We start from the raw sequence: 23083 nt of genomic DNA on the forward strand, positions 1-23083 counted from the left end.
GCTATCACAGAAGAAAAAAAATTGATAAAATTTGATTTTTAAAAGCCCTAGTTACGGTGATTACCTCTTCAATGGTGGAGGTCAGCGAACAGGTGGTTGTCGCTGGGAACCACATCTGGTGAATACGGTGGATGCGGAAGCAATTCGAAGCTTAATTCATAAAATTTTGCAATCGTATTGATTTGTGACACGGTGAGTTATCTTGATGAAATATCACTTTCTTCTTCTTCAAATTAGGCCGTTTTCACGATTTCGACCTTCAAACGCTCCAATAACGCAAAGTAATAATGGCTGTTAATGGCTTTTTCCCTGTTCAAGATAGTCGATGAATATTATAATACCAAGCGCATTAGTACATTCTTTTACGGTTTTTGCTTTAAATTTTAAAGAACCGCTTGGATTGACATGCAATTTGGCACACGCATAGCTAACTTGTCGAAGAAAAAAGTAATATTGTGCCGATGTGTGCTTTTGCCTTGGGGGTGAGTTTCACCCCTTCTCGGGGGTTAAAAAATATACGTCCAAAATAAGTCCGGAAATGAATAAACTATCTAATTTTAATCAAATTTTGTTCTATTAAGTTTTTTCACCAAGTTAATACTTTTCGAGTTATTTCCGAGTGGATTTGTTCATTTTTCAAACAAAATAACCAGGTTTTTAGACGGTTTTTTGCCAATAACTCAAAAAGTAAGTATTTTATTTAAAAAATGTTTTTAGAAAAACTATAGCCTGTAAAAAATTGAAAAAATGGTGTATGCATGAAGTCTCTAGACCTAGTAGAAGCAGAGTTATATCTAAAGAAAAATAGGTTCATATTCGCCAAATTCCAAATAGGATATTTCAACGTGAAAATTACCAAAAAATGAAGCTCCTTTTGGAGAAAACTCATTACAACTTTTTTAAAATGTTTAAACAAAGGTTCATTTCTGTTTTTATAAAAAAGATTCTGGCATCAAAATTAAGCAAGTTACGCTCAAAATACAATTGGTCCCTTTTGGTTTGGCAAAAAAAATCGGGAAAATCACCCCCTAATTAGCAACTCAAATGAAATTAATCGTTACCGCTTCACAAGTTACTTTACTTATGTTGTTTTTATATGATCTGTAAGTTTAATCTATTCAATGTGCTTATTTTTGAAAAAAATTGGTTTTAAAATAAAATATTTTTAAAAATTTTATTTTGAAAAAAATAATTTTTTTCAAAATAACTTAAAATTATTAATGGTATCAAAAATCTCAAACACCAAAAAAAAATAGCTTTGGTTTTCTGAATATGTATCTTGTATTTTCTTGTTTTTCTTTAAGACAAAGATTGGTTAGGATTTGTTGTTTCTAAATTTGCATACGCTCGTGATTGGTGACTCCTTCAAGCCATTTCAACTGCAGCCCTTTCAAAAATAAGGACTTTGAACCGATAAAACTTACAGATAATATAAAAAATACATACACCAGTAAAGCAACTTGTGAATTGGTAACAATTAAGTTCATTTGAGATGCTAATTAGGGGGTGATGTTCCCGATTTTTTTTTACCAAAAAAAAGGACCAATTTTAATTTGAGCGTAACTTGCTTAATTTTGATGCTAAAATTTTTTTTATATAACAAAAATAAAGATTATTTTAAACACTTTAAAAAAGTTGTAATGAGTTTCACCCAAAAAGTGCTTCATTTTTTGGTTATTTCATGTTAAAATATTGGACTTGGAATTTGACGAATATGAACGTATTTTTCATTAGCTATAACTCTGCTTATACTAGGTCTAGAGATCTAACCCGTACGTTTGTTCACTTTTTTACAGGCTATATTTTGGTATTAATATTTTTTCGACAAAATATTTACTTTTTGAGTTATTTGCAAAAAACCCTCTAAAAACGTGGTTATTTTGTTGATAAATGAACATATTCACTCGCAAATAACTCGAAAAGTATTGACTTGGTGAAAAATCTCTATAAAACAAACGTTGCTTAAAATTAGTTAGTTTATCCAATTTCGGACTTATTTTGGACGTATATTTTTCAACCCCGAGAAGGGGTGAAACTCACCTCCAGTGCGAAAGCACACATTGGCACCATATCACTTTTTTTCTGTGACTTGTTAGCTGTGTGTATGCCAAATTTCATGTCAATCCAAGCGGTTCTTTAAAACATAGAGGTTTTTTAATATTTTACCGTTAAAGAACGTAGTACTACATCCCAAAATACTGATGCCATAACCTTGCCAGCCGACTGTTACGTCTTTCCACGTTTTGAAGTCGATTCATCACGTGCAGTTCACCTGGCTGACTGTCGATTGGACTTCGGTGTGAAATGATAGAGCCATGTTTCATCCATTGTAACATATCGAAGGAAAAATTCGGTTTTATTACGATTGAAACAGTTTCAAACACTTCTCAGAATCATCAATTCGTTGTTGTTTTTGATCGATTGTGAGCTCTCGCGGCACCTAATTTGTACAGAGCTTTTGCATACACAAATATTCATGCAAAATTTATCCAACACGATCCTTTGATATCTTTAGAGTTTCAGCTATCTTGAAAAACTTCACTTTACGATCATTCAAAATTATTTTGTGGGCTTTTTTTATGGGTTCGTCGGTAACAGCTCCTTTGGGGCGTCCACTGCGTGCATCATGCTCGGTGCTCATTTTGCCTCGTTTAAACTTAGCAAACCACCTTTCAACGGTTGATTTTCCTGGTGCAGAGTCCGAATAATGTTTATCAAGCCAAGCCTTGGCTTCAACAGTATTTTTTTTCGCCAAAAAGTAAAGCTTTATTAAGACACGAAATTCCTTTTTATCCATTTTTTAAACTAAAACAAGTTGCTTCACTCACCTATATCTCATAAACTAATAGTTCGACAACTGTCAAATTTATACACGCATCTTTTGAAGGTTCTTCTTCAGGTTCCTTCCCCTATCGGAGGTTAGAAATCATCATCGCTATTTTAATTTTATTGGCCGCACTTCTGAATATTTCTAATGAGCTGCAACCGAACCACTCTCTCAAATTTCTTAGCCAGGATATTTTGCGCCGTCCTGGGTTTCTCTTCCCTTGCATAATTAACCTAAGTAATACGAACTTCTCGCCCCTCATTATATGACCCAGATATTGAATCTTTCTAATTTTAACAGTTTTTATGACTTCACATTCTTTCTTCATTCTTTGTAACACCTCTATATTAGTTACTTTTTCAGTCCACGATATTCTGTGGATTCTCCTGTAGCACCACATCTCAAAGGAGTTTAATTTTTTGATTTCAGACTGTTTTATTGTCCACGCTTCCATGCCGTATAGTAAAGTAGAAAAACGTAACAACGTAGCATTCTTGTGCGGATCTCTAGATTAAGGTTACGGTTGCAAAGTAAGTTCTTCAATTTTATGAACGTGTTTCTTGCCATTTCTATTCTAGATCTGATTTCTTTTGTTTGATCTCCATCTTCGGTTAGCCACGTTCCTAAATATTTATATGTTGTTACTCTTTCGATCGTTGTATTATTGATGATCAGGTTATCAACATTTTGTGGTTTTTTTTGAGAATATCATTGATTTCGTTTTCTTGAGATTCATTTGCAGTCCGTACCTTTCGCATACATTGTATACATGTTGTATTACGTACTGTAAATCTTCCATGTCACCTGCAAATATGACCGTATCGTCCGCATATCTAATATTATTAATGTTATTTCCGTTGACCAAAATACCTTCCACAATATCCAATAAAGCTTCTTGAAATATCACTTCACTGTAGACGTTGAATAAGAGTGGTGAAAGTATGCACCCTTGTCGAACTTCTCTAAGTATACTTACTTCCTCTGTCAGTTCTCCTTCGACTCTTACTCTTGCTTTCTGATTTTGATACAGATTCGATATAATTTGTAGATCTCTACTATCTATGTTTTTGGTCTTAAGAATACTTAAAAGCTTTTCATGTTGAACTCTGTCAAAAGCTTTTTTAAAATCTATGAAGCAAGCATATATGTCCTGATTCATATCCAGACATCGTTGTGTCAGAACATTGACTCCGAATTATGCTTCTCTAGTTCCTAGACCCTTTCTAAAACCCATCTGTGAATCACTTATTTCTTGTTCTAATTTCACGTGGATTCTGTTATATATGATTTTAAGGAAGATTTTCAATGTGTGGCTCATTAATGCAATTGTCCGATAGTCACTGCAATCTTTAGCATTTGTGATTTTTGGAATCGTTACAAAAGTTGAGAGAAACCATTCTTTGGGTATGTGTCCCGTCTTGTAAATGGAGTTAAAAAGGTCTACCAAGACATCAATATTATCTTCATCAATTATCTTCAATAGTTCAATTGGTATTTCATCGGGTCCTGGAGCTTTTCTACCTTATGTGTGTTTTATGGCATAAATAACTTCCTCTTTCATTATTTCTGGTCCCGTGGTTTCTTCGTCAACTTCTAATTGTTCCACTTTTTGGTCATAAAATAGGTGTTCAATGTATTCTTTCCATCTACGTAATTTGTCTTGCGTTTCAGTTATAGTGGTACCATCTGCATTTGTTAATATCCCGATTGGTTTGTTACGATTTCCTGAAATCATTTCTTTAACCTTCTTATGGGTGTTGAAAGTGTCATACCTTGTCTCACATTCCTCAACTTCTTGACATTTAATGGACATCCATGTTTCCTTAGCTTGTTTTATTTTCTGTTTTATTTGTTTATTAATTTCTTGATATTTAATTTTATCTTTGTTTTTATGTATTCTTCTTTCGTCCATCTTTTTCGTGAATTTCTTGTGTCATCCATTCTTGTTTGTAAAAATAGAAAATAGACGGTTTCGTTTTGATTTAAATCTGTCTCCTGCCATCCCCCTGGGGGGTTTTTCTATTTTTACTAATGCCATACTCTGTATGAGAGTACAAAGACTCGTTTCATACAGGTTCTCTGCACGGGCGTAGCCAGGTTTTAGTTTCGGAGGGGGTTCAAAAAAATAAAACGACTAAAACCACATAAAATAACCTTTATATTCATAATAAAAATTTGAAACATGTTAATATCTTAACTTTTCGGGGCGGGGGGGGGGGGGTTGAACCCCCAAAACTCCCCCTGGCTACGCCCGTGGTTCTCTGAACCGCATTTTTGAAATATTTTCCTAGCGGTGCCTTTTAATATTTTCATATCTGAGTTAACAGAAAACATTCATTTCACATTCTTGTTTGGCAGCTTTTGTAAATGTTAATGTTTTCCGTCCCACAGTCTCTATTGTGTTCTTTATATTCTTCGATTTTGTTTCAATATCTGTAGCGTTCTTATTTTGTTGTTTTATTTCTTGGATACTCTGATTTATTTTATTTCGAGTTTCTTGGTATGTATTTGGTTCTCTTAGTTTATCAATGTATATTTGTGGTCTAGATCTTTTCATTAATGGTTTTCTCAATCTTACATTCATATTTGCTACTACTGGGTTGTGGTCCGAGTTTACATCTGCTCCAGGGCAAGTCTTCACTACTGTAATAGAGTTCTTGTACCTGTTCCTTATCAAGATTTTCTTTTGATGGTTAGGGCTGACTAAAAATCATGTGGATTTAATACCAGTAGGTAGTGCCATCTATGTGCCAGCCTACGAACTTTTCATCCCACCTGTTAGAACTGAACTGTAGAAATAAGGGGGCAAAAAATGTTGCCCCCCCCCTTATTTGTCTCTTAGCGGACTAATAAATAAAACTTATAACCAAAAGTAAAACTCACCTGTGATTGTGGATACTTTCTTTCCAAAGGTGCCTTGTCCGCGAAACAGTTAAGAAGAAACATCAACACGACCAGAGGAAAATATATCAGGTAGCTGGTGTAAAAATAGTAATAATCGGGCAATATCTCGTTCCTTTGGCTTCTTCTGATTTCGGTCCTGAACTGAGGAATGGCACAAAGGACGACGAAGAACCAGAACAAGAATAACAGTCCGGACGTTTGTAGACCGTGCTTTCTATTGTAGAAAATAAAAACTCCGGTAAGGGCCTGTAACAAATGAAAACAAAATTTGAATATATTATGTACAGGGATGTTAAGAAAACTTCGTAATAGAGAATACATAAGTTGCCACATCCTGGCTTAATGTGGAAAGAAGCTGTATGACCTCCGCACATAGATAGATAAGAAGGAGTGAGACAAGGAGGAGGTCTACGTGTCTTGCTTGATAATATGTATGAATGAAATAATCTAACAATAAAACACTGAAAACGTTTGTTTTCTATACTTCCACAAAATTTATTACAACTATGTGACTACAGCTGTTTCGACCCGCTCTAAAGAACCCAGTACCTTCTGCTCTATCACATATACTGGCAAGATAACAACAAAAATAGCCAGATACATAAAAAAGAACGGAATAACACCAGCTTCAGAACTAACAACAACTTAAGCAGATATATTAAGAACAATAAGAGCCGAAAGAGAAAACAACTAGAGAGTGGTGTTTACAAACTAACTTACAGTGACTGTCCGAAAACTTACATCGGTCAAACTGGCAGAACCTTTGAAAAACGGATAGCAGAACACAAAAGGGCTTTCAACAATAGAAAAACAGACACTTCTACATACGCACTTCACCTTCTAGATCATAATCATTCTTTTAATGAACAGTTTCAAAAAATTCTGCATATTCAAAATAAAGGCCTTAAGCTATCTTTATTAGAATCTATGGAAATTAATAAATTGAAAAATACAAATATAATTCTGAATGACCAACTCGAAACAAACAGCTCCCCACTCCTCAACCTCTTCAGTTAAAGACTTTAAAAAGGTAAACCCATAGTAATCTAAATCACTCGAGAAAGGCACTCTGCCGAAACACTGTAGTCACATAGTTGTAATAACTATGTCTTTGTATTTTTTCATAAGCTCCTCATACGCGTCGTTTTTTTTATTACGGTAACTTTATTAGTCTTTATTTTTTACTTGCCACAAACACGGAAAACTTTTAACATTTCAATGAATTTTCCGAAAAAATCGTGGGTGCATTGCGGCAAGTCTGACATAGGTTTCTTTTTGGAAAAAAGGAAGAGAACTGGAGTGGAACTAATAGTCTTGAGCTGATCAGATCAGATAGTCTTAAAGGTACATTTAGACGGTCAGATTAGTTCTCCGTTCAGTGTCAGTTTCAGTACAGTTTTAGTCCATGTGGTGAGACCGCTCCCGTCTGAAAAAATTTCTAATTCGGTTTCTTTGTGGATTCCTATTAGAAAATGTCTCCTTTAGACAAATCTGAAGGGTGCCGGGCGGAATTTTTGGGCATAAATTGTTTAAACAATTTTTTTAAGCAAGTACAAAAGATCACATTTTTTTACCCGAAAAATATTTTTTTAGCTTCTTTGGGTCATTCTAAACAAGAAAGGTATCCTGCGATTTTTCTCAAAAATTGATAATTTTCGAGTTATAGGCGATTTAAAATCTGAAAAATGCGAAAATACGCATTTTCAAGGCTTAAAAACTCATATTTAAATTGCGGTGCGCACTATTTCAAAAAACTCCTATTTTGCTCCAAATAATATATTTTTTAGATTCTTTGGGACATTCTAAATAAAATAGGTTTTTTGTCATTTTTCTCAAAAGTTTATAATTTTAAAGTTATAAGCGATTTAAACTCCCAAAATGCGTATATTCGAATTATATTTCGGCTTATAACTTTAAAACTATTATTTTTTCGAAAAATATCAAAAACCATATTTTATTTAGAATGTCCCAAAGAATCTAAAAAATATTTTTAGGAGGAAAATAGGAGTTTTTTGAAATAAAGCGCGCCGCACCGGCAAAAAATCGGATGGACACGCTTAATTAACAATTAAAAAACGGCGGTCTAAATTAAGGCTAGAGCCGATAACTCCTCATAATGTTAATAATGAATGTTTAAACTACAATTTAAGTACTTGGAAACCTCAAAAATACTAATTTAGATATGAGTTTTTAAGCCTTGAAAATGCGTATTTTCGCATTTTTCACATTTTAAATCGCCTATATCTCGAAAACTATCAATTTTTGAGAAAAATCACAAGATACCTTTCTTGTTTAGAATGACCCAAAAAACCTAAAAATATTTTTCAGGTCAAAAAAAGGTGATCTTTTGTATTTGTTTAAAAAAATTGTTTAAACAATTTCTGCCCAAAAATTCCGCCCTGCACCCTTCAGATTTGTTTAAAGGGGACATTTTTGAATAGGAATCCACAAAGAAACCAAATCAGAAATTTTTTCAGACGGGAGCGGTCTCACCACATGGACTATTTGGGTTGTTAGACGATCAGTTTAGTTGTCAGTTGTCATTTGTCTTGCACAGTTCAGTGATGAACGAAGATGTCCTAATTGCAGTCACGTTGTTTATTAGCACTAAAAAAACCACGAAAAAGGAGAAGTAGATGGAGTAAAAATTGGCTCCTGAAAAGAAATACACTCTCGCATTTAAATTTATTAAAGGAACTTCATTTTGAACCTTCTGATTGGTCAAACAAATTAAAAAAGAGTGAGGATGCTTATCTAGAATTGCTCCAGTTAGTAACACCAATTATAGAACAGCAAGACACCAACATGAGGGAAGCTATATCACCACATGAGAGACTAAGATAATTTTATGCGACTGAGACCTGATCAGACAAGTTTGTTTATACATCAGTTTAACTGACAACTGATGCGATAACTTTTAGTATACCCATCGAGCCACAGCTCAGTATCAGTTTCAGTTTTTCTTACTGTTTATTGTGTTTACACATACAGAAAACTGAAAGTTCGACTGAAACTGAACGGAGTTGAACTTCACGGACTGAACTGATCTGACCGTCTAAAAGTACCTTTATAGTCTACATGTTTTGTTTTGTCTTATCAGTTCTCGCAAAATGATGCTTCTTGGATCAGTTCTTCAATCAGATCTTGTGATTTCATTTCGATTCGACAAGACGTAAGTTTTGCTGCTAGGGGTGTGCATATAGATTTTCACTTCGAAAAAAATCAAACAGGATAGAACTTTTTGTAATTTCATTAAGAAATGTTTAATAAACAACATATCAAAAAGTTCTACTCGAGAAGAGTGGTGGGTGCTTCATTTATTATTAAACAAATGAACTACGAAATTAGATGTTTTTTTAAATAACTCCGAAAATATAAATTTTAGAAATAAACTGACCTGACCATTGGATAATTCAGAAACTTTTACAAAAAAAAAACCTTATATAAAGAATTTTCTAAAATTAAATCTGTATCTTCTATAATTTTTTATTTATAACGCTAAAGTCACCCTTCTCACAAACATTGGCGCACTGTAAACTAACGTACGGCGAAGTGCACGGTTGAGTTATTTTAATGTAATTCTTTAACTAATGGATCAAATGAAATTTTATAAATTGAACATGAAAGAAGAATAATTAAGCTATCTTATAAGTACGGTGTGGGCGAAAAGTGAGTCTTACATGAATTTTGTTTAAAAATGATTTAAAAATGTGTAACTAATACAATTTTTCTTATAAAACTCTCAATTTTGCACAACTTACCTTTCAAGCATCTTACTAAATGATGTTTCATTCAAAAAAAAATCTCAAAAATTTAATTCAAATTATATGACGTCTCAAAAAATGTACTTTTTGAAATCTTCGTAGTTTTATATAATTACCGCCAATTTAAGACGGTATTACTCAAGTTTGATACAGATCTATTACAGTTTTATAAGTGCTTTTTTAAAGTTTAGGATGTAATCTTTAAAATGCACTAAATTATTTTACTTAAGACATAAAATAAACTATTTCTTTTTAAGAAAATTAAGAAAGATAACAAAAATGTAATACAAAAACCGAAAATTACCAGCTAAAAAAAAATGTTTATATAAAGTGATCAAAACTTTTTTCTGTAAAACTTATCTAAAATACATTTAATAATGAGCTTTAACAATAATAAATGTTCAGCAAAAAATATTTTTAGCTCTTATACAGTATGTCTGCGTAACTTGGAACCTATTGATAACTTTTTTATTATCAGTTTTACGAAAAAAAGTTATTCTTTATAAAATACTCTACATCGTATATAATCTAAGATGCAATCATCAAATATCAAATTTAATTAATGTTATACGAGGTATGTCAAAAAATATGAATTTCACTCAAGAGTAAAGTACACAATTCGATATTTCACAATATCGAAAACTGTTATTAAGAAAAGTTGTTTGGAATTAAAAAAATTGTTTTAGTGTTCAATTACATCCTTCTAATTCAAATATTGTGAATAATAAAGGCCCTTCACTCAAATTCATATTTTTTACATACCTCGTATAAAATTAAAAAAGTTTGATATCTGATGGTTGTACCTTAGATTTTATACCAGGGAGAGCATTTTATGAAGAATAATTTTTTTTCGTAAAAGTGATAATAAAATTGTTATCATAATTGTAATAAAATGATGATGAGTATCCCTAATTTGAGAAAAAATTGAATTTTTTTTTTCGATTAGAATGATGTAATTGTATATTTAGACATAGTTTCTAATTTCAAACAACTTTTCATAATATGTAGCATTTTTTGATATTCTGGAATATAAAGGTACTTTACTCTTTAACGAAATTCATATTTTTGACATAACTCGTATAAAATTGATAAAATTTGATAATTTATTAAGAATAACTTTTTTTCGTAAAATTGATAATAAAAAAGTTTTTCATGTGGTTCCTAGCTACGCAGACACACTGTATAAGAGCTTCTGTATAGAAATTTTCAAATTGCAATGCCATATTCGGATTCAGCATAATCAAAAACAAAATAGAAACATATTTGATCAAAGTAAAATGATGAATTTAACGATATTTTTAAAATTATTTATACAAAACAATTGTTATTGTTTAAACAATTAATAAACAATTAGCGGCCAAATCTGCGAGTAGAACTTTTTACTTTAACATGTATATAAACTAACAAAAAAGTTTTTAGAAAAATATAAGCTTGTTTGAATTTTTCCGAAACAATGCATGTTTTCGTTCTAATTGCACTCCCCTATGCTTACACGCCACGATTTCTTGGATATGATTTGTCCTGTCCCACAAAACGTACAATAAAACGTAGCAGGAAAACTGGCCTTAAAGTAACTACAAATTAATAGTATGTAATATGATCGATAAATTAAGTTTATAATCATGTTATTTATTAACCTAAATGAACAAGCACTTTTTATGGTTTCCAATACTCATTGAGTGATAACTTTGTTGTCCTTAATTATAGATCATTAAATGATATGATGTAAAATATTTTTTAATGTGTATTAGTCAATCACTAAGAAACTATAGTTACGAATAATTTTTTGTAACTAAAATCTGGGCCAACAATAATAGGCACACTTTGACGAACTCAAATACTTACGGGGGATGTCTAGAAAGTAAGATACAATGATTGTAGCAAAAATTCTCGTCTGAATTTCGATTTTAAAATAAATTAATGAAACATTTATGGTCATGTCGCGAAGTATGATGTATAAAAAGATAAGATGTGAATACATTACTGATTAAATACAGATGAAATAGATAAAAATACAAAAATAGGTGAAAAACGTGAAAAATAAATAAAAAAATAAAAATGTGATGAAAGTTAAAGGATAAGGATATGGCAAGAGTGTTTAAGAGTAGAGTACTGGAAGAGCTTGAGGTCAATGTGAAGAGCTTGAGGTGAAAAAGATAGGTCAATGACTGGTAGGAAGCTAACAGCGAAGTCGTTGTACAAGTGTGTAGTGATTATATCAGACTTCATTACTACGCCCTAAAAACATCTGGTCCTTCGAGCCGGATTTTAATTACCCAGTGCTCCAGTGGAAACGAAGACAGACGCCCCCACAAAATACATTCTTCCAATTCAGGCTCAATTTAACATTACAACATTACTAATAAATAACGAGATTTTGTTGTTATAATGAAATATGATAAAAAAATCAAAGAGACAAACACAATGTATATGTAAATACTTACAAATGTTAGTATTTTGATCAACGGCGAGTAAATATCCACATCATTCACTTCGCTGCCTCTGTTACCTGCCGTTTTGAATGAGTTTACTATATCACTAATTGTTAAAACTATTAGAGTGGCTGTTATTGCTAATTTTGATAAATTTAACCAGTTCCATGGTATATTGCGTCGTTTGCTGTTGAATATGTAAAATACTTCTAGGCCGGCGAAGACCCATAGAAAAATACACGGTATCCATACTAGTACAGTTTTCTCGAAACACGGTGTGAACTCTGGGTCGTTTGTGTTCCATGTTAGGTTTGTGTCCTGGAAAGAAAAAAACAGAAATGTTAAGGAATATACAAATAAATTATAAAAATACATATTAATTTATTACATATTTCATTAGGATATTTACAAAACTTATAAAATACACTAGTCTGGGCAGATTATAGCAGAATAGGCCATTTTTGGGAAAAGTTATTTACCAGCAATTTTATTGCTGGAATCGAATCTTATGATTGTATATATTAATCATGTAGGTATGCAAAGACCTCAGATAGTGTGCTACTTTTTCTTATAAACAAAATGGCGCCCGAAAATCGTGTTATTTTCAATTTTTTCTCTATAATTCCAAAGATTTTAACTTTACACCAAAAACACCCAACTAAAAATTCACCGTAATTAAATTCTGCATAGAGACGTGTTTTTCCGATTTACTTCGACGAAAATTTTCCCCGGAAAATGCGGGTTTTTCCAACAAAATCTTTAATTTTCAACTAAAATTTTAGATAAGTAATTTTTTATCAATAATTAAATAACTTTGTAACATAAAATCTCTTTTCGTATAGATTATAATTCCAGAAGCCGATGGAAATTGAATAAACAGTTTAGCAACAATTGAATTGTTAATTAAAATTTTACGGTCGTTATAATAACCACAATAATTATGATACATAAGAATAACTATGATTTTTGTATAAAAAGACACTGTACCTGTCTAATGCACTTTAAGGAATTGAAATTAGACCATTTAAGCGGCCTCAGGAATATTTTAAAATTATAAACAATTTTTGACTTATACACAAATAAAATATCTCGAGAAATATTAAATTAAATTAAATCAAATCATGAAAACGGTATTGGAGAAATAACGTTTAATTGTGATGAGTGGTTCCTGAGACACAACCGATCAAAGTTGACCGGCATTTACGGCAAAGATATAAACAATAGGATCATAATTTTCGAAACATCACCTTTTTATTGTTGTCCTCTTTCTTCACACTAATTTTGATCTCTTTAAAATACTCATAACATATATTATTCTAATAAAAACTATCGATAGTACGAGTGAAAATTGCCAAAAATTATTAGGTTGGAGAAAATGTAATCTCAAAGTTCAAAATCGGTATACGTTAAAAAAATGCATTTTCTCGGCTTCCCATGGAGCAATTTTCTTCATTCTTTTTTTGCTCCCAAGTAACTCGAGTAGAGCCATCTAACTAACGCATTATTAAATGTCAAAATTGCTTTTGTTCTGTTATAATAAATTAATTTATTTATTATAACAAAAATTTTTAATTTTTTTAAATAAAGATTGTTTAAATAATTATACAGCTTTCAAATGAGAATATTTGTGTTTTTAACGTTAAAAGGTACACATGTAGTAAGTTTATCTAAAAAAAGTCTACAACTGGAAAAATATGTAGTTTTCTTTTCTTATAAATAAATTAATCTACTATAACAAAACAAAAGCAAGTTTGACATTTAATAATGCGTTACCTAGATGGCTCTACTCGAGTTACTTGGGAACAAAAAAAGAATGAAGAAAATGGCTCCATTAGAAGCCGAGAATATGCATTTTTTTTAACGTATACCGATTTTGAACTTTGAGATTATATTTTCTCCAACCTAATTCTTGATTGGAATTTTGCTATTTTTGGCAATTTTCACTCGTAATATCGATAGTTTTTATTATAATAATATATGTTATGAGTATTTTAAAGATATGAAAATTGATGTGGAGAAAGAGGACAAAAATAAAAACGTGATGGTTCGTAAATTATGATCCTATTGTTTATATCTTTGCCGTAAATGCCGGTGAACTTTGACCGGTTGTATCCCAGGAACCACTCATCACAATTAAATGTTTTTTCTTTTAAAAGAAGCGTCCTGCCGCTTTTTTTCCAATACCGTTTTCATGATTTAATTTAATTTAATATAATATTTTCCGAGATATTCTATTTGTTTATAAGCCAAAAAATTGTTTATAATTTTAAAATATTGCTGAGGCCGCTTAAATAGTCCAATTTCAATTCTGTAAAGTACATTAGATCGGTACAGTCAGCATAGGCGCCCATACGCACGGGGCCGTGGCCCCCCCCCTAGCTTTTCGGGAAAGAAAAAAATTAAATTTATATTACATAAACGTATTTTTGTCAAAACAATATTGGATAATTTTAAGAGATAAATTGGAAACAACATATTTATTAATAAAAAAAATTCACATATTGGGTAGTTATTAATAGTTTAACAGAAAATCTTTGTGTCTGCGACAGTGGTCTGTATGGAATGTGCATAATACACATTTCCCACAATCACGGTATGCTACTAACGAAAACATTGAAAGAGATTAGAGGCGTGGGAAACATATACACTGTAATTGACACCCAAAATTACAAATTAAATGAATCATTTATAATACTGCAAAAAAAACCATATCAGCAAGAAATCCGATCTCTGATCGATAATCACTAATGAGCCATTTGTCTTTAACAACTGGTATAAAATAGTAATTATATTTTATATTTTGAAAAAATTCATACTGAAAAATAATTTTTAAAATTTATTGAGCGTAGTCAAATTTTAGTTTGCAAAAGTATTTTTTTAGTAAGTAGATTATTTTTAAAGTGTTCATTATGATGAACAGAACAATTTTATTTAAATGAAAAACAGGCGATCTTTCATGATGAATGAGTGTTATATACAGGGTGTCCCAAAAGTAGCGGAAAGGCCGAATAATTCGAGAAATGAACATCGGATCGAAAAACTGAAAAATACATGTTCAATAATTTTCAAAAATCTATGCGATGACACTAAACTAGTCCACCACTTCAACCCCTGGGTGTGGAGCGGGGGGTAACTTTAAAATCTTAAATGGAACCCCTAATTTTTGTTGCAGATTTGGATTTTCCTTGTAAAATTAAGCAAATTTTATTCGAGCCATTTTGCGAATTGTGGATAGATAGCGCTATAATCGGAAAAAACGGTATATCGTGATACCACAGCAAAATTATAGAAACGGTCTAATATCTCGAGAAATATACTTCCAAATAAAAACTAAAACACGTGTTTAATATTTTTCAAAAGTCTATAGAATGACACCAAACAGGATTTTTCATTCCACACTCCGGAGGTGGGGTGAAAGTTAACTTTAAAATCTTAAATAGGAACCCCCGTTTTTTCTTTCAGATTGAGTTTCCTCCTCAAAAAATAAGTAACATTTATTCGAACTTTTTTAGAATTGTTGACTTGACGGATGGCGCTATATTCGAAAAATGCGATTTATTTGCGCCATCTATCAACAATTCTAAAAATGTTTGGAATATGTGTGCCTTATTTTTCATAAGGATTCTATATCTGCAAAAATAAAGGGGGCTCCTTTTTAAGATTTTAAAGTAAAAACTTGGTTCGACACATACTCATGGTTAGTCTGCTCGCCAAAGTTGAAGGGAAGGCTTTGCAAGCATTGTATTCTTTTCAAACGGGTTTTAAAGAGAGGCCCAACTTTTGTGGTACCTACCCATGACATTTCCATTTAAAAACTTGGTCTAGTGTTTAAATGTATGAATAATTCCTCACAACAGGGTTCAAACTAGGTTTTTTAGGTGGTTTAAACTACAGTAGACTCCCTCTATAACGAGAACTGAAATGGTGAATTAATTATCTCGTTATAAGCGGATCTCGTTATATCAAACAATAATAATAATGAAATTTTTTGATGCCTCTTACGTAGTTTATTATGTGTCGATGGTCAACCTGAACAGTGAACAATGAAGGCCGCGTCCCACGATCAAATAATTTGATCAAACTGGTTTGAGCAAACTGAAAGTGACAGTTAGTGACGTCACATCCTGAGTGTTCATTGTGGATAATAATTTTTAGAATGGATTTTTAGAATTTCAAAAAAACTGCAATTGTGACGTCACTTTGACGTACTTCCTCAAGTACGTCAAGTTTGCTCAAACTGTTTGATCAAATTATTTGATGGTGAGACGCGGCCTTGAGACTTCGCCGCCATAGATTGTAAATTTCCTATAGTATTCAATATCGGTCGATAAACAGGCAGATGTTTATTACAGGTGGCCGAGTTTATTATAGCACTGGCCTCGATAATAAGACAGACGTTGGGCATTTCTATGTACAGGTAGTTGGGGCATTTATTTATTTATGACCATTACAACGCTAAAAACAGGTAAAGACAAGTATTCTTCGATTTAAATTTTCCTCGTTATAACCAAATATGCCTCGTTATAGAGCGTTATAGTTCAATAGGGATTTCATGGGACACCTAATGTACCTCGTTATAAGCGAAACCTCGTTATATCCGTGTTCGTTATAGAGAGAGTCTACTGTATATATTGTCATCCGAAATATACAAAATGTAATGTGCAACATCTTCACGTTTGCCCCCCCTAAAAATTTTTATATGGGTGCCCTTGGTACAGTGTCTTTTTATACAAAAATCATAGCTATTCTTATATATTATAATTATTGTGGTTATTATAGCGACCGTAAAATTTTAATTAACAATTAACTTGTTGCTAAACTCTTTATTTAATTTCCATCGGCTTCTGGAATTATAATCTATTATATTTAATTTATATTATAATATAATAATATTATATATTTAATTATTGATAAACAATTACTCGGCAATTCCGATATAAATGAGTCAGATTAAATAAATTATTAAAAGAATTTTTTACTAAGCAACAACATTTTTGTTTAATTTTGTATTTTGACAACGGCATCCGATTTGGACGTCGAAACGTTAATAAAATCATTTTTTAGTAAAATTGTGGCTTATTTCCCATTTAAAATAGTTGATTGTATGTAGTAGGCACTCTGTCGAAACAGCTGCAGTGACATTAATTTATAATAAATTTTGTAACAGTTTTGAAAACAACAGTTTTCAGTGTATTATTGCTATCTATTTATACTTAAATAAAAGTATTTCAATGAATTGAATACTATAATTACATCGTGTATTTTTCATCGCAGAATTAATAAACTTTGGGTGTTTTTACGGCAGTAACATTCCAGTATCCTGCTGTTTTTAGCTTAAAAATACTTTGATCAATACTGTCTTATTTTAGCCTTATTTTTATCTTAACGGAATTTTAGCTTCCAAGGTTTTGACGTTGTTTGTCCGAATTCCGGAAAATTGATTGCACAAACAACACATTCTTTATCGATTTAGTATGTACGGATGTTGGTGCATAAATTTGAGAATGCTGGTGCATGCATTTAAGATATTGCAACCGGTGCGGTGTTGCAATTTTTCAAAATTGTTATGGGTGTTGAGTATGGCAACTCACTCCCTGTAATGATATTTTTTCTGTGACGGGAGAAACATTGGACATTTTTAAATTTTTATCTGTGTTGTTCTTATTCTTCTGATGCAAATCAACTAATGGATGTTAGCGATCACATTTTCCATTAACGCTCTTTTTCTTGCAATGTGTATCAAATATTAAATATTGTATGTCGTTAATCCCTGTCCATTGCCTTATGTTTCGGAGACAGGACCTTTTCTTGCGTCCTATTCCTCTTTCGCCTTCAATTTTAACCTCGATAAGTTGAAGGAACTGGTATTTTTCGTTTCGCATAATGTGACTGAGTAACAGAAAACAACGACCAAGGTATAGTCCACGGTAATAAGGATTTTCTCGGGACATTCAAAGATCCAGGTAGCTGATTACTTTTTTAGTTATTGTAGACCTATAGGAAGAAAACCTACCTGTTTCCTGCTTAGAGTTCGCGTCCGTTTTTTAATTATTAACAATTTAGTGCAAAAATCGCGATTTTTTCGATTTTTTGCACTCCATTCAAAAACTAAATAGTTGACATAAAATTACAAAATTCAGTTTTTTAGAACATTGAAAAACCTTCAACAAAATGCCGATTTTTTAAAGTTAAAAAGTTAATTTGTTGCTACGCAAACTGCAAAATAAGTAAAAATCGTTATTTGTTAATAACTTTAACTAAAACTACCTTAGAACTTTAGTGTTTCACCCAAAGTTGGACATTGGGGTACTTAACAAACCCTCAAAATTTGCGACCGATCCATTAATTAGTTTAAGAGTTATTCTATTTGTTTATCCCAGAGACCTTTATTTTGCAATAAGATAAGACAGAAAATAATCAAGATAGTGTAATTCTGAGTATGCCAAGTGAAAGTAGAAGAGTGATAGTATCAAAATGTATTAAAAACAGATAAAAAAAATAATTAACGTAGTCAAAAATCCTAATGCCAAATTTATAAAATTCTGTAGTTTATAAACATTTAGAATAACTTTAAAAATGTTGTCCGTAGAAACCATATTTTTATATATTCGAAAAGATAGTGTTTTCAAATAAAAAATTTATCCTGGGCTCAGTTGGGACAAAGTTAGCCATATGTTTTTTTTTTAATTCACAGCTAATTTGTTTATAATAATTAAGGAATCTCATTAATGCCATTTTAAAGAATGGGATTTGTATTTTTTCTTAAAAAATTTGCACAAATATTATACCTTCACAGCACCCTCTACAATTTTTCAAAAATGTAGTGCAAACGATTACTAGGGGGAATCTACAAATCCAGTGAGTTAAAATACCGAAAAAGCAATTTCAAACGAATATAATTTGCTGTATCTCCGGATCAACTTAATGGATTTTGATCTTTCTTTTTTTAATTGGTATGTAATTTTTACGTTCATTACAAATATCCAATTTGTTTATAAATTTATTAATTAATAAACAGTCTAATTTGTTTAAACAATTCTTGAAAATTTTTTTTTTTACAAAAATCTATTTTTTTAATCATAGTATCATTAATGATCACAGAATAAGTTAAAGTACACTTTAATAAATAAATGATTTTTATCAGATAATTATTTATTGAAGATAATTTATTTATTACAGTATACCTTAACTTTTTCTATGATTAATTATGATTAAAATATGATTAATTATGATTAAGTATGATTAAAATCATGGATTTTTGGGATAAAATTATTTTTTCAAAAATTGTTTAAACAAATTAGACTGTTTATTAATTAATAAATGTCTAGACAAATTGCATATTTGTAATGTAAAGAAAAATTACATAGAAATTAAAAAAAGATCGATCAAAATATATTCAGTAGATCCCGAGATATAGAAAATGATAGTAGTTTTAAGTTGCTTTTTATAGTTTTTGAACTCGTGCATTTGTCGGCTCCCAGCTCCCCCTTCACTTACCACGACTAGTCACCAATTAAACTACATTTTTAAAAATTAGTGTAAAATACCAGTTTTTCTAATATGTAAAATGACTTTTTATACGGACAATATTTTTAAAGTTATTCTAAATGTTTTTAAACTACAAAATTTCACAAATTTGGCATTAGGATTTTTGACTATATTAGATAATTTTTTTTATCGTTTTTTAGTACATTTTGATAGTATCAGTTTTCTACTTTCATTTGGCATATGCAGAATTGCCCTATCTTCATTATTTTCTGTCTTATGTTATTGAAAAATAAAGGTCTCTGGGATAAACAATTAGAATAACTCTTAAACTAATTAATGGATCGGTCTCAAATTTTGAGGGTTTGTTAAGTACCCCAATATCCAACTTTTGGGTGAAACACTAAAGTTCTAAGGCAGTTTTAGTAAAAGTTATTAATAAATAACAATCTTCACTTATTTTGCAGTTTGCGTAGCAAAAAATTAACTTTTTAACTTTCAAAAATCGGCATTTTGAAGGTTTTTTAATGTTCTAAAAAATTAAATTTTGTAATTTTATATCAACTATTTAGCTTTTGAATCGAAAAAATCGAAAAAAAAAACGCGATTTTTGCACTAAATTGTTAATAATTAAAAAACGGACGCGAACTCTAGGCAGGAAACAGGTAGTTTTTCATCCTATAGGTCTACAATAACTAAAAAAGTAGTCAGCTACCTGGATCTTTGAGTGTCCCGAACATGGTCTATTTCTAGCTTATTACCCTGGAGTACAATGCGACATTTTACTTCCCTGCCCGATGTCCATTCTTCAAAAAGCCACGTTCGTTCCCAGATATTTAAATTTACTCACTATTTCAATGGACTTGGTATTCAGTGTGTTGATGAGTAACAAAATCTTACTTTTTATAAAATCAATTTCTTCACCGAGTATTTTTTACATTTTTTTTGTTGCAATGTTTGTATTGTGTACATCTTCATAAGAATGCAAAACGGAAAAATGAGAGGAATAAACCGTGAACTAAGAGACATAATGAAGAGAGAAGATATAGTTAGATTTATTAAAGCGTAGAGACTGAAATGACTGTGATACCAGCTGTAAACCAGAAACTGAAAGACGAAGAGGAAGATCCAGAGAGAGATGGAAGGATAGGGTAATGACAGACATGAAAACCCTGAAAGTGAAAAACTGGAGAGAACTATACACATATGAAATTAGCGAAGGGAAATTTTAAACAAATTTTGATAATACACGAGAAGAATGAGGAGTGATTCACAGCAATAAGCGAATCAGAGAGCTCTAAGTAAGAGCGGCAACATTCCATCTGGAGTGAAAAGCCTTGATGATGGTATTGTAATTTGCATCAAATTTAATAATCTGGTTTATGAGCGTAGGCGCAAAACCTCGGACCAATGCATTTATTTTTTTCGAATTCTGAAAAAACTAATAAATATTTTTGAAAAACTTAAACGCAGAATGAAAGATTACATCATTACGTAGAGCCGAAAGTCCCTTAGAATTAACAAAAAGTTTCTTTTAAATGAGATATTGGAAATTAAAAATCACACTACATTATTTTCTCTTAGTTTTTCACGCCTGACTCTTATTAAAATAAACATTATAGAAGTTTTCAGGGACTTTCGGCCCTCGGTAATAATGTAATTTCTTATTCTGCGTTTAAATTTTTCAAAAATATTTATCAGTTTTCTCAGGATTGGAAAAAAATGAATGCATTTAAAACACATTGGCGTGAAATTTTGCGCCTACGCCCTTAATACTAAAAATACTATGGTACATTCCATGTCAAATCACTCAGGCAAAAAATTTTGGATCTCCGATTTGTCTGAAAATTGGTATATAGCTTCTGCGGGACGTAAAAATAAGATATTTAAGGTCAAAAAATCTTCTTCTTTTTTTCTCAAAATATTATTTTATGCGATTTTACAGTGATTTGGTGTTTATTTAAACAAATTTGCATTTTCTGTCGTAAAGTATCAATGAAAAACATAACATTTTAATAGAAAGGACTCAAAAATGTCATTATATGGCATTATAATAAGTTATTTTGAATCAAAACAAGTTTTTTATCAAATTTTATAGTGTAAAAAACGTTAAAATACCGTTTTTTACATTTTCCTCCATTCCCAAAATACATCATCATCGATTTGGCTGAAAATTTGCCCACAGATAGCCAAAAGATAGGACTTTAAGTGGTTAGAAGGATTTAAATTATATTACAATACCAAAAAAGTTACATGCAGTAATATCAGACTCCAAAGTATATATTAGTCCAGTCGGGATAGCATTTGAAATTAAATGCCGAGCTGCCCAAAATTTTATTTTTCTGATCTTTAGAGGAGTCAATAGTAGCCTAAATTTAAAATCACGAATTAATTCCTCCGTTACGTTAGCCGCCATCTTTATTTTAAAGGAGAACCTGTTTTGCTCAATATCTCCGCCATTTTTAACTTTTCGACAAAAATGGTAGGAACTGAAATTGTTCCAAATAAATCGTATTTAAAATTATTACAATTTCTTTTTAACAATTTTTGTCGTAAGGTCGATATTTTCAGTAGTAATTGCACAAGAGCTCTAAAATTATTGAATTTTTCCCGAGTGTCACTTTGGCAGTTTTAATTTCACGAACCGAAGGCGAGTGAAATTATGTCAAAGTGTCACGAGGGCAAAAATTCTATATTAATTTTAGAGTTCGAGTGCAATTTGTTGCGATTATTTCATGAATAAAACTGTTCAAAACAAAAATTTTATTGTAATTTATATATGTAAGTACCAATTAATGAAATTAAACACACAGTTGTTATAAATATGTATTTGACGGTTGAAAGTAATCACTTTTATAATTTTTAAAACATTTGTCATTAATGTCACTGAATGTATTTTTTCGTAGCAACGAAGGGCATCTGACGTAATATGCTTAACGACGGGAGATTATCAAAAATTATCACCTTAATTTGCATGTCTGTAGCTTTCTATTGGTCAGAATCTCCTATGAATGAAATAATCGAGTTAATTGTACTTACAGTAGACGCCTATATTTTTGACTATAATATTGCATGTAACTTTTTTGGTATTGTAATATAATTCAAATCCTTCTCACCACTTAAAGTCCTATGTTTTGTCTATCTGTGGGAAAATTTTCAGCCAAATCGATTATGATGTATTTTGGGAATGGAGAAAAATGTAAAAAACGGTATTTTAACGTTTTCTACACTATTAAATTTGATCAAAAGCTTGTTTTGAATCAAAGTAACTTGTTATAATGCCATATAATGACATTTTTGAGTCCCTTCTATTAAAATATTATGTTTTCCATTGATACTTTACGATAGAAAATGCAAATTTGTATAAATAAACACCAAATCACTGTAAAATCGCATAAAATAACATTTTGAGAAAAAAAAAGAAGATTTTTTGACCTTAAATTTCTTATTTTTACGTCCCGCAGAAGCTATATACCAATTTTCAGACAAATCGGAGGTCCAAAATTTTTTTTGCTCCAAAATTGAGTGATTTGAAATGGAATGACCCCTATACATAATGTTAATATAGACATATAACAATATTTCTCGAGAATCATTAGCACGACTCTTATTGCCTATCTTCCTGGCGCAAAATTTAAATTGTTTTATTACCTTATTAGAAGATCATTGCA

General features: G+C 31.1%; 1 protein-coding gene across 18 annotated transcripts in view; it reads right to left on the reverse strand.

Moving 5' to 3' along the window:
* LOC126891618 (multidrug resistance-associated protein 1) overlaps positions 1–23083 on the reverse strand; it is a 225239-nt gene that overhangs the window by 150444 nt on the left and 51712 nt on the right. For all 18 annotated transcript variants that reach the window (XM_050660827.1, XM_050660828.1, XM_050660822.1 and 15 more), the window contains exons 3-4: positions 11940–12245; positions 5711–5977 (exon numbers count right to left, since the gene is read on the reverse strand). In XM_050660827.1, the coding sequence (XP_050516784.1) occupies positions 5711–5977; positions 11940–12245 (573 nt within the window). The remainder of the gene's footprint in view (positions 1–5710; positions 5978–11939; positions 12246–23083) is intronic.

The sequence above is a fragment of the Diabrotica virgifera genome, chromosome 9 (genome assembly GCF_917563875.1).
Source record: "Diabrotica virgifera virgifera chromosome 9, PGI_DIABVI_V3a".
Lineage (NCBI taxonomy): Eukaryota > Metazoa > Arthropoda > Insecta > Coleoptera > Chrysomelidae > Diabrotica > Diabrotica virgifera.